The following is a 12,120-nucleotide window of genomic DNA, read 5'->3' as shown; positions in this document are numbered from 1 at the left end:
GGAAGGGGAAAGAAATTAACAACCAGGAAAGGGGGGGAATACAAAGAATTTGGATAAATTTATCCCCTGCAGCTGTTCAGGAAGAATATGGGAAAAGAGGAAAATTGCTAAAATGATTTATTCAGATGCCTTGAAAATTTGAAAAAATCAAGTCCTAAAACAAGAAGAAAAAATAGATTTACCAGAAGAAGAATGGCTTGTTAGCAAACATTACTGCATCCCCAAAATTAGCCAGCTGTGGAGGAAACAGCTTGGCAGCAAACCATACCAGGAAAACAGATCAGGATTTCCTGCTGTAATAGAAGCTGCTCAAACAAAACTAAAAATGGGTCAAAATGCAGAAAGATGCCCTTATGAAGACCATGCCATAAATCAATTTTGTGTCAGCTTAAAATTGGGCTTCCATTACATGTCATTTTATACTGTGCCAATATTGCACCTACAAAGCATAAACTATATCAGCCATCACATGTCCTGGAACTTTTACATTAAAAAAGAAATGTATGTACAGGGTTTTAGCTTCTTGGAAGTGAGAAATCATAACGCCAACTCTGAGGATCTTGTGTGCAAGTTTATGATAAACTGCTGAAAACTAAATTGCTTTAAAAAATCTATATCTTAATACTTGCACATTTGGTTATGATTTAACCTGCTTAATAATTGAACTTTTACTCTATTCAATAACTTGCATTTTCCGGAATATGTCAAAGGCAATTTTTCAGAATAATCATTACTTATATAAGGTGATTAGGTAATGATGGAAGAATGCTTGTGACCTAGACCTGAAAAAGTGACTTAATTAAATTTCAGCCTTCAAGTTTGATTTGTACTTCTAGAATAGACAATACGATTCTATATGGTCTGGATTTAATTTATTGTTTACACAATGAATCATAATGTTAAAATTGAACAAAGCCTTAATTTTTCTTTAAATGTTTTTTTAAAAAAACAAAAGACAAAAAACCAGATATATTTTTAATTAGATATTACTTAGGTATAGGGTAGGTTGAAATTTTTTTGTTTTTAGTTTTCTCCCTTTGTTTTTCTTTCCCTGCACTTTTCCTCTTTTTGTTTATTTATTTATTTACTTTGACTCCAGGCCAATTCTGGGTGGCCCTAACACAATATAAAATCAATACTTAATACAACAAAATAAATAGAACCACAATAAAAGAAATAAACAAAAAAAACCCAATCAAATCCAGATAACTACTATGCATTAAAGGATTTTTTATAACAGATTAAATTTAATTCATAGCTTACTTTTTAACTTGGACAGAATGTTATACATTAAATGCTAAGGTGATTAAAGAAATACTTTTTTAAAAGTAGTCATCATTATTACCTTTGATTTTATTTATGTATGAGCATGTGAAACAAGCAGCCAATATTTTTTTAAAAAAAGGATTCCAGTGAAGAGACATCCCAGTACTCTAGCTAGATTAAGGATATTTCATGTAAGAAGGACTACAATAAATCAAGTCTTGTTTTTATGCATTATCCCATTTATTTATTTTATTTATTTATTTATTTATTGATGGGATTTATATCCCGCCCTATCTCCTGAAGGACTCAGGGCGGCTCACAATAAAACATATAATAAGTGCATAAATATAGGAGTCTCTCATGCCAGAGACCAAGTATATGGATTTCTCTAAAACATTTCCTACTTATGCTTCATGTGCATAAGTATTATATCTTCTGAGGAGATATAATAAACCAGTTAAGAATTATGGGTATTCTTATTGACCAAAAGGACTTGATGAGGGAAGGCAGGAGAAAAACAGTATGTCCTATCTAAAGGCATAAAGATAAGGTTTATGTTTAGTTCTGATAGACGAGGACTCAGAGTGGTTTAACAAGGAATGAGTTTATTGAATACACAAAGTCAACTGCCAACTGTCAAATGTTGCAACCCTTTTATAGGGAAAGCGTTTGAACTGTAACCAATACAAACAGTCTCTTTTCCCGCTCCTTGGTTGTGGCGTCCAATGATTGCACCTTATTTTCCCGCTTTAAACCTTGCAAAGCTGCACTATGTTTGCAATCTCTTCCAAGGCCTATTGCTAACTATTTACATACATAACACCCCTTACCCCCCAGTTGATGTCATTTTCTTACAAAATCCCTTAGGTATTTTGGTGGCCTATGAATTCTGGACGGGTATCTGTTGCTTTGGCTATTAGGGACCCTTCTTTCTGGTTGACTGCTAGGCTGCAGGTTACTACTGGACCTGGGCTCCGGGTTACTGTCTACAGATGTACTGTCTTGAATAATAGGATGTGTTTGGGATTCAGTGGTCACTGGCCTACTTCGCAGGGGTATTTCCCAATCAATTGGACTGAATTGTTGTTGTTGGGCATCAGGGAATGAGTTATCATGCCCAACCCCCACAACGCTTTCAGGCCTAATGTTGTCTGTACTGTTTCCCCTTACTAATCCTTGGTCCCCCTCAGCAGGCACACACCCACTAGATCTTTTCCTCAGTTGGTCTATGTGTCTTTTACAAATCCTATTCCCTTCCCCCTCAATGATGTAAGATAGGGGACCCAAGATTTCAGTTACCACCCCTGGAATCCATTTGTCCCCTTGGGCGTAGTTCCTGGCCCAAATCAAGTCCCCCACTTCAAATGTTCTGTTAGGAATGTCAAATTCAATGTTTGGTTGGAGTCTGTCAGGATGTAATCTGTCCAACTTGGTCAATATTTTCCTGCCCCACCTCATTTCAGCTGGGCTTTTCCCTGTAGCCGAACAGGGGGTTGTGTGTTGAGCCAACAAGAACTCAGCTAGTCTCTGATGCCAGTCACCTCGAATGATTCTTTTAAGCGCGTCCTTCGTGGTCCTCACATTCCTTTCAGCCAATCCGTTGGTGGAGGGGTGGAAGGGTGCAGAAGTCTTGTGCTTAATCGAGTTGGCCTTGAGGAAATCCTGAAATTCAATAGATGTGAATTGTGGCCCATTATCAGACACTATTAAATCTGGCAACCCATGAGTGGCAAAGAGGCCCCTTAATGCCTGTATTGTTCTGCCTGCCGTTACTGAACTGACCGGTATTACTTCTAGCCATCTAGAGTAACTGTCGACCACTACAAGGAACGTTAACCCCTGGAAAGGTCCCGCGAAATCAATATGAATCCTGGACCAAGGATTCCTAGCTAGCTCCCATTTATGTGTGCGGATGTGTTGTTGTTCAGGCCTGGAGCGTTGGCACAGATGGCAATTGGCAACGCATTCCTCAATGTCGTGGTCCAATCCTGGCCACCACAAGTGACTCCTAGCCAGGGCCTTCATCCTTACTATTCCAGGGTGTCCCTCATGCAATTCAACTAGGATAGCTGATTTGTGGATTTCCGGAATTACTACACGAGTTCCCCAGAGTAAGCACCCCATATGAACTGATAGTTCATCTTTCCTTCTGAAAAATGGACTGTATTTTACGTCCGGGTTGGCGTTGGGCCAACCGCTCATGGCCCAAGCCATTACTCTTCTTAAGATGAGGTCCTTATTGGTTGCCTCAGCAATGTCTTTTGCCGTTAATGGCAAATCAGGAATATCCTGTAGGGACATTATTTGTCCCACTGGGGCAGGGTCCTCCTCTGTTGTGCTAAGGGGCAATCTGCTAAGAGCGTCTGCATGACCCATGTCCTTACCTGGCCTGTATTGGAGGGAAAATGAGTATGCTGAGAGGAAAATGGACCACCTCAGCATCCTGGGTGACATAATCTGAGGAGTCTGTTTATCTGTGGTAAACAGTCCCAGCAAGGGTTTGTGGTCAGTCAGTATAGTAAAGTTCCTACCATACAGGTAATCGTGGAACTTCTTAACTCCTGCCACAATTGCTAATGCCTCCCTGTCTATTTGCGCATAGTTCCGCTCTGCCTTGGTTAGTGTGCGGGAGTAGTATGCAATGGGTCTTTGTATTCCTCGGTTGTCTAAGTGGCTGATTACCGCCCCTACGCCATAAGGCGAAGCATCGCATGCCAGGAAGATTGGTTTGTTTTCAATAAAGTGAGTCACAGTTGAATTACTGGAAAGGATGTCTTTTAGAGTTTGGAAACTCTCTTTGTGCTTGTTCTGCCATTGCCAAGGGGTCTTCTTATCTAGGAGTCTGTGCAGAGGTTCTGCAATGGCAGCCTTATGTGGCACAAAAGTGTGATAAAAATTTACCAAGCCTAGGAAGGCCTGTAGTTCTGCCTTGTTCCTTGGTTCAGGAGCCCCTTTTATTGCTTTGATTTTTTCAGGGGTAGGATGGACTCCACTTTTGTCAATCCTGAACCCCAAAAAATCAGTGGATTTAACCCCTATGCTACATTTTTCCTTTTTTAATTTTAACCCAGCCTTTCTAAATCTGCCCAGTACCTGTTCCAGCCGCTCTACTAACATTCCTTCATCTTTTCCAGCTATTAGGACATCATCAAAGTAAGGGCATACTCCAGGTATGCCCTTTAAGGTCCTCTCCATCACTTCTTGGAAGATGCCTGGAGCTGCTGCAATTCCAAATTGCAGCCTGTGGACTCGGAACGCCCCCTTGTGGGTAACAATTGTTTGTGCCTCTGCAGCCTCCTTGGAAACAGTTAACTGTAAGTACGCATGCGCCAAGTCGAGCTTGGCGAAGATGGCGGCGTCCTGGATCGTGGCGAGGACCTGCTTCACCGTCGGGACCGGGTAAGCATGTTTTTTCATCCCAATGTTGAGGGTGGCTTTATAGTCGGCGCAGATTCTCACATCCCCATTGGGTTTGAGGGGTGTGACAATCGGCGTCTCCCATAAACCGCCCTCAACAGGTTCTAAAACTCCGAGGCCTACAAGCCGGTCGAGCTCGGCCTCGATTTTTTCTTTTAAGGCAAAAGGTACTCTCCGGGCCTTTAGCCTGATCGGGTTTACTGAGGGGTCTAGGTTAAAGTTAATGGGGGGCCCCTTGTACTTGCCTAGAGATCCATCGAATACGTCTGCAAATTCTTTGCAGACGGATTCGAGGGTCTTATTTCTAATCACAGAATTTATTCCCCCTATCCAAATTCCTAGGGCTGGAAACCAATTAAGCCCTATTAAGCTGGTCCTATTCCCCTCCGTAACTACCAAATCTAAGACCCCCTTAAACCCCTTAAAATTTACTTTAAGGCTGGTCTTCCCTTTTACGATTATTGGACTTTTTTGGAAGTCCATTAATTGGATAGTTGTTGGTTTAAGTGGAATTCTTTTTCCACTTAGTTGTTCAATTTTCTCAAGGGTTTCAGTGGAAATTATCGACACTGAAGCCCCTGAGTCGATTTCCATTCTGCAAGGGACCCCTTGCAGAAGGACCGTGATTTTTAATTTTCCGTCCGGAAAATTGTGCCCCCTTCCCCGCCGTCTCCGATTGACGCGGGCCACCTCCCTTAGAGTTGGACTTTCCACCCGGGGTTCAGGGGTCTCCTTGCCACTAGCATTAGGGGTTACCTTACCCTCTGGCCACACATCGACTTCGTTCAGACGGGTGTCCCGACCGCGACTTCTGCAGATGGCCTGGATGTGGCCAGTCTTGCCGCAAGCCCTGCACTTGGCGGTACGAAATCGGCAGGAAGCGCGGGAATGGTTGCCGCCGCAGCTGCCGCATCGGTTCTGGGTTTCGTTGTCGCGTGGTCTGGTTGCGGTGTCCCGCCATGGTCGTTGTGCCCCGGTCGGTGGTCTTTGCGGTGTTGCGGTTTGTTGCCGGCGGCCTGGGTCAGGCCCCTCGCTTCTGAGTTGTTTTGGTGCCATCTTTCCGAATCGCCTGGAGACTTCGGCGATCTCTTCCTCCCACTGCTGATCCACCTCCCCGCAGTCCACATAGCCCTCTTGGTTAATTTCGGGTGCTGTCGCCATGCTACTGCGGGGGGGGTCGCGATACCCGGTTGACTCATACGTGAGGAGTTCGTCTAACACTTCCTGTAAATCGCCGGTAGGTTTGGCGATTATTCTATTCTGTAATTGTTCATCGCGTAAACCCAGCACGACTCTGTCCCTAATTCTAATCTCTAAATTGTCGTATTTGCAACGAACTGCTGCTTCCCGGACGGCAGCGACGAATTTCTGTATGGACTCCCCCGGTCTCTGATTCCTCTTCTCGAAGATGCGCCGCCAAAAGAGTTCGGACCTTCGGGGAGTAAAGTGAACTTTTAATTTTGCGAGGAGGTCGGCATAGGGCACGCTGGAGACTGGTTGAGGCTGGCACAGCCCGACAGCAACTCTGTAGACCGGTGTGCCGCAGATTGTCAAGAGTGCCGCCGCTTTTTTCCGGTCGTCGGTGATTCCGTTCACTAACAGGAATCCTTCGACCTGCCCGATGTATTCTTCCCAATCCTCGGGGAAGTTAGGGTCAAATTCCTTCAGTGACCCAATCTGCGCCATTCGGAGAATTTTTTTATTCTGCCGCGGCCGCTCGGTTGACTTGACACGTATTCGAATTCCGCCGCCTTTGCGCGACAATTCTGCCGATTCTCTGGTCTTCTGTCTATCCCACCTTCGTCGCCAGTTGTTTAGTTCTGATAGACGAGGACTCAGAGTGGTTTAACAAGGAATGAGTTTATTGAATACACAAAGTCAACTGCCAACTGTCAAATGTTGCAACCCTTTTATAGGGAAAGCGTTTGAACTGTAACCAATACAAACAGTCTCTTTTCCCGCTCCTTGGTTGTGGCGTCCAATGATTGCACCTTATTTTCCCGCTTTAAACCTTGCAAAGCTGCACTATGTTTGCAATCTCTTCCAAGGCCTATTGCTAACTATTTACATACATAACAGTTTATCTTTTAACTAATTAAAGAAATCTATTCATTTTGCTTCTGTTTACTGAACAATTTTAACCTACATGACTGAATAAAAAGAGTATAAACTGGAACATTCTTTAAAATGGGACTTTTTGATCATGACGTTAGATGTAGCTTTAAGAAATGAAACGCACTTTCTTCAAAACTAATTACAAAATAAAACTGCCATAAATTATCTGCTGAAGCAATAGCCAGAGTCATATAACACCCTAAGTCACAAACAGGTTTGTTTCATTTCAGCTCAATTTAATGTTTAAAGCCATGTATTGTGATTTGTGGATCATTGTTCATGGCTTATTGTAATGAGTGAAAAGGTCACTATGATCTTTTGCTCAATAAACCACGGTAAAAATAAACTACTGCTGAAAATGGTATGTAAGCCTAGCCAATGAATAAAACTTCACAGTTGGTTCATATATAGTTGGAAGCTCATGATTTCATGTTGTAAGAACAAGACATCATAAGCCTTAAACTTACACACTACTCCATCTTCAGCTGTAAGGAAGACACTGGATGTGTTTGGAGATTCTCAATTATTTAAATCACGGTGATCTCAAAGGTGCTTTTTTGTTCTGAAGAAGCTTCATGGATAAGAAGGTAAACATTTTAAAAGCAAGAAAGTACAGTTGTCTTTTCAAAAAAGCACCTTTGGGAAGAGACTGGATATTTCTGTTTCCTGTAGTGATTAATCACAGTGTAATCTAAACCCTAAACTGTGATTAAATTTGTCTATGCTTAGTAGAAACAAGCAATTCAAGTTATGGTTTGAAGCTAATTTATTTTCACTAGTCATAGTGTATGTGGAAAACCTAGCACAATTTTTGACTGAATTTTAAAAAGTAAATTGTTAGAAAAGAAAAAAAACACAAATTCTGCAATACGTTTCTAGTTTAAATATTTAGCAGCAAATAATTGCTGAAAAAGTTAAATGGTTGGACATATTCTTCTATCCTTCAATTTTCCAAATAATTTTCCTACACAGAGAGGGAAAAAAGGCTCAGAAGCTAAATTTCTTCTAAGTGTTTCCCCAACTTAAAACATTTGAAGGTAAAAAATTTAAGAAATATATTACAAGGGCATTAAAAAAAAGATTTTCCAAATAGGTCCTAGAATTCTGGGATCTTTATTTGCAGAATGCAAGACTTGGGAATGTTATGGAATCTGAGGACAAATTTATGCTGGTCATATTTTCACAATATAATGGCAGGTAAAGGTAAAGGGTAAAGGTTCCCCCGCACATGCGTGCTAGTTGTTTCCGACTCTAGGGGCCGGTGCTCATCTCCGTTTCAAAGCCGAAGAGCCAGCGCTTGTCCGAGGACGTCTCCGTGGTCATGTGGCCGGCATGACTAGACGCCAAAGGTGCACGGAACGCTGTTACCTTCCCACCGTAGTGGTCCCTATTTTTCTACTTGCATTTTTATGTGCTTTCGAACTGCTAGATTGGCAGAAGCTGGGACGAGTAACAGGCGCTCACTCTGTTACGCGGCACTCGGGATTCGACCCGCCAAACTGCCGACCTTCTGATCGACAAGCTCAGCATCCTAACCCACTGAGCCACTGTGTCCCTCTAAATATAATGGCAGCAGCACAGGAAATAGAAGGATGACTGATGTTATTGGGCAACAATTAAGTAAAGTCACTGAGCAATGCTTAGTCAGACTTCTACAGAAATGACACCATAATATGAGTAGCTACGTTCTCATTCTTCTCTGAAATATTTTTAAGTACCTTGTCCCAAAATGCCTTGCCTAAAATCCTATTTATTTTTCAATAATTTTTCAAGGTACAACAGATGACATAATACAATTTGATAAACTATTCAAAGCAACAGCCAGCATAATTTTAAAACAAAGTTAGAAAAAGATGAATTGGTTACTTATGTTATTAATCTCTCTTCTTTCAGTCAGCTATACTTTATCATCTTTTTTAAAAAAAAATCATCGAAGAGAAAAAAAGGTATAACCATGTAACATTTTTAAGAAGACTAAGTGATTTTGAGGTTACTAATAATTTATACTTGAAACTCATCACTTTGCAGAAAGTGGTTGCAGACAGCATCTTTCTTCAGAAAAATCTATACTTATACCTGGCAGAATAGCCAAGTTACAATGGCTCAAAACACTAGCAGAAGGTATGACAATGAAAGAATAAAATAACCACAAAGCAGACTATGAGTTAAGCAACATAATTGCATATTCCATCTAAATATTTTGAATTCTATTTTTTGTTATGAGTGCATATAACCTTCTTTTAGAACCACAAATTTCAGACTAACCTTGTAAAAAACAATTTTCTTTTTCCTAATTATTTCATGACATTTGGTTCCCAAAACTGATTTTGAAAAATAAATTAATAATTCTATAATGCTTCACTGTTATTCGACTCCTTTGAATTAGCTGTGACATCTTTCTTAGTATAAAATTAAGTCACATATAAATATGGCTCTGGTGCCAAAATGTATAAATATCCACCATTACAATCTCATATGTACTCCTCTCTCACATAGCTAAGATTAGAAGCTAGTACGCCCTTAGCCTGCTATTATTTGATTGAATTATCTTCTTCTTTCCTGAAAACATTGCATTTCTACATCTACTAAATTACCTTGATCAAAGAAATGCAACAAGGATTATGTGTTTCAACTACATTGACAAACAGGGATGTTATCTGTCCTTTAAAAAAGCTGGATAGGGTTATTCAAGAGGAAAACAATACTGACCTTCATTCTTGGTTAAAGTTTCTTTATTCGCTGGTGTTTTATCTGGCATCTCAGCTGAGAAACTTCAGTGACACCTGAAGGACATTTTTAAAAAAGGAAAATTTTCATGTTGAAGCCAGTACAGCTAAACAAAAAAAAAACTTTTTTTGGTTAAAATTTAGGTTATAACCTGTAAGTGTAGTGCTCTGGGCCTCCAGTCAAACCTCCCCAATAGGGCACACCTATGATAGCGGCAGTAGCCAGGCATTAAGGTCATTCAGCAACTGTAGGAAGATGGATGGAAAAAGGAAAAGGATGGATCACCATACCTGGCCTTCTAAAATCAAGTGTTCACTCAGATTTTTGCAGCTAAAAATGCCCGTTCTCTTTTCCTTTGTTCTTTCAAAAGCAAGCAGAAGTAATGTCTTTTTCCTCAGTGGTTCACTCCTGCCTCCCTCAATTCTCTTCCAGAGGGGCCCCTGTTGTGATCCTGCTTTTGGGTTATTATATTTAGATTACAGGAATATGGACAACCACCAAATATTTTAGCAAACACGCAGGCACTATTAGTGGACAATAAATTTTGTTGAACTTGTGGGGCAAGAAGTAGGCAGCAAGGTTGAACCCAGAAATCCTGTGCCTATAAACATAACGCCTATTGAAAATCTTCCAGAGTCACCTTGGACAGTAAAGAGGGCAATATATAAATTTAACAAATAAACTTTAAAACACGGGTGTCAAACTCGATTGCATCTTGTGACGTAACCCAACGTTTTTTGCCTTTCGAAGCTGGGGTAGGTGTGGCCTGTGCGTGATGCATCCTGCCTGCGGGCCACCAGTTTGACACCCCTGCTATAAAATATCAGCCTCTGTGACTTCACTATATTTGTCCCACATTTGTAACTATTCCACTTGCTCCCTATTATTTTAACCTGAAACAGGTCAAACCATAACAACACAATAAATTTATAGTATTACTAAGAATTTTCTTCCAAGTGCCTATGTAGAATTCCTTTGTGCAGTTTAACAAATCCTGAAGGACTTCTGAAAAGTCTATTTCTGTGACTAGGGACCATTACTAGTTTCATCTAATGGCCCTAGCCCTCACAAGAGATAATTTTTGCACTTAGAGAGAAAGCTGAATTTGGGCCTTTTAAAAAGTTAAGTGGCCTTTAAGGGTTATCAATCCTTTGCACTTCATTTTCACTCCTGCCAATTTCCAATATTAAGTTTAAATAAATGTTAAAGCAATGTCAAGGAACAATCTGTCCAGTATTCAATTAATTTATTCTTCCTAAGTATACACTATTGAGTGATGAAAACATGTTACTACAGGCACCCACAACACAACTGAGACAGCTTACTGAAAAGCTGAAGTGCTAGGAGATTATCAGAATACAAATCAGCAATACTGTATTTGATTTAGAATTACACTGGAAAAACAATCACACCGCTGATGCATTAACCTGGATCACTCCCAGACATTACATGGTCCATACCTATTTAAAGGGAAAAGAAACTACTCAGAAACACTATCCTTACCTCTACTTGACATATATATTAATAATGTACTGTTATTGCACTAATAAATGTACAAGAAATAGATATAAATGAAAGGACAGTATCCAACTAACTCTTTCCATGGATGGAAATAGATCCACAAAGGATCTATTTCCACAATTTGCTTCTACAACCTCCTAAATTCTCAGAACATATTACAGGTAAAGGAGAGAATGTATAAGGGCTCAAAAAGAGAGAAAATACTTAAGAGAGGCAGAAATCTGCTTGGACAGGAATGGTTTTGCCAAAAGGTAAAAGAAAATGGATCAGTTCCCTGTTATCTTAGGGTAGAACCACAGGCTGAAAATCCTGGAAACCAGAATCAATCCTATACTCATCCCTAGACTAGAAAGACCACTAATGGTCTAACCATCCACAATGCTGATCCCAGCAGTTCAGTAGGATGCATAACATAAAATGGATTTAAGAGGCATTAACAAATAGCCTCCATTTTGGCTGCAGTAACTAATTACACGACTGAAATAAGTAATGTTATAATTTTATCTAATGCACCTTCATGTAATGTAGTTTTAAATTTGTAACAGAAAAACTGTTACACAAAGTAGTTTTTTAAAATGATAAAATCATTTAGCTGGAGCCACCTAGTAAAAAGGGAATAAACGGTATCAACAGTGACAAAGACATACATTCTATAAATTCAGCAAAAAAGGAATTAAGACTCAGTCATGTGACATTTTCAGGGGGAATTGACATTTTATATTGGAAGAATTCTACACAGTAGCTCATTATGTTTTGAACTTATGTGGTTTCTGCCCTGTCATATTTTTAGACATATATCTCTACTATCACTATACTGTTTCCAAATACAACCACTGAATACAATACTAATTGTGTGCAATGCTGGATAGATTGCTTTTGTTACATGTTAACAGTTGATAGTTAATGCACATTACAGAAAAGGGTTTAATTCGAAATAAAACTTGGGATTTAGCACATATTCTGATATTTATTGATAAACTGGATATCATGTCATAGGGCTTCGTGGCTAGAATGAATCCCGATCACACATCATTTTAGTACATACTGTATGTATTTCCTTTCAAGACAAACAAC

The 12,120-nt window shown here is 40.0% G+C and overlaps 1 protein-coding gene across 1 annotated transcript in view; it reads right to left on the bottom strand.

Annotated features, from left to right (window-relative positions):
- PLEKHG1 (pleckstrin homology and RhoGEF domain containing G1) overlaps positions 1-9,582 on the bottom strand; it is a 105,218-nt gene extending 95,636 nt beyond the window's left edge. The window contains exon 1 of the mRNA XM_081312959.1: positions 9,508-9,582. Within this exon, the coding sequence (XP_081169085.1) occupies positions 9,508-9,556 (49 nt within the window). The 5' untranslated portion in view covers positions 9,557-9,582. The remainder of the gene's footprint in view (positions 1-9,507) is intronic.
- Between the last annotated feature and the right edge of the window lie 2,538 nt (positions 9,583-12,120).

Source organism: Vipera berus (assembly GCF_964194415.1).
Source record: "Vipera berus genome assembly, chromosome: 1".
In the NCBI taxonomy this organism is placed as follows: domain Eukaryota; kingdom Metazoa; phylum Chordata; class Lepidosauria; order Squamata; family Viperidae; genus Vipera; species Vipera berus.
This window is presented reverse-complemented; position numbering and strand designations above follow the sequence as displayed.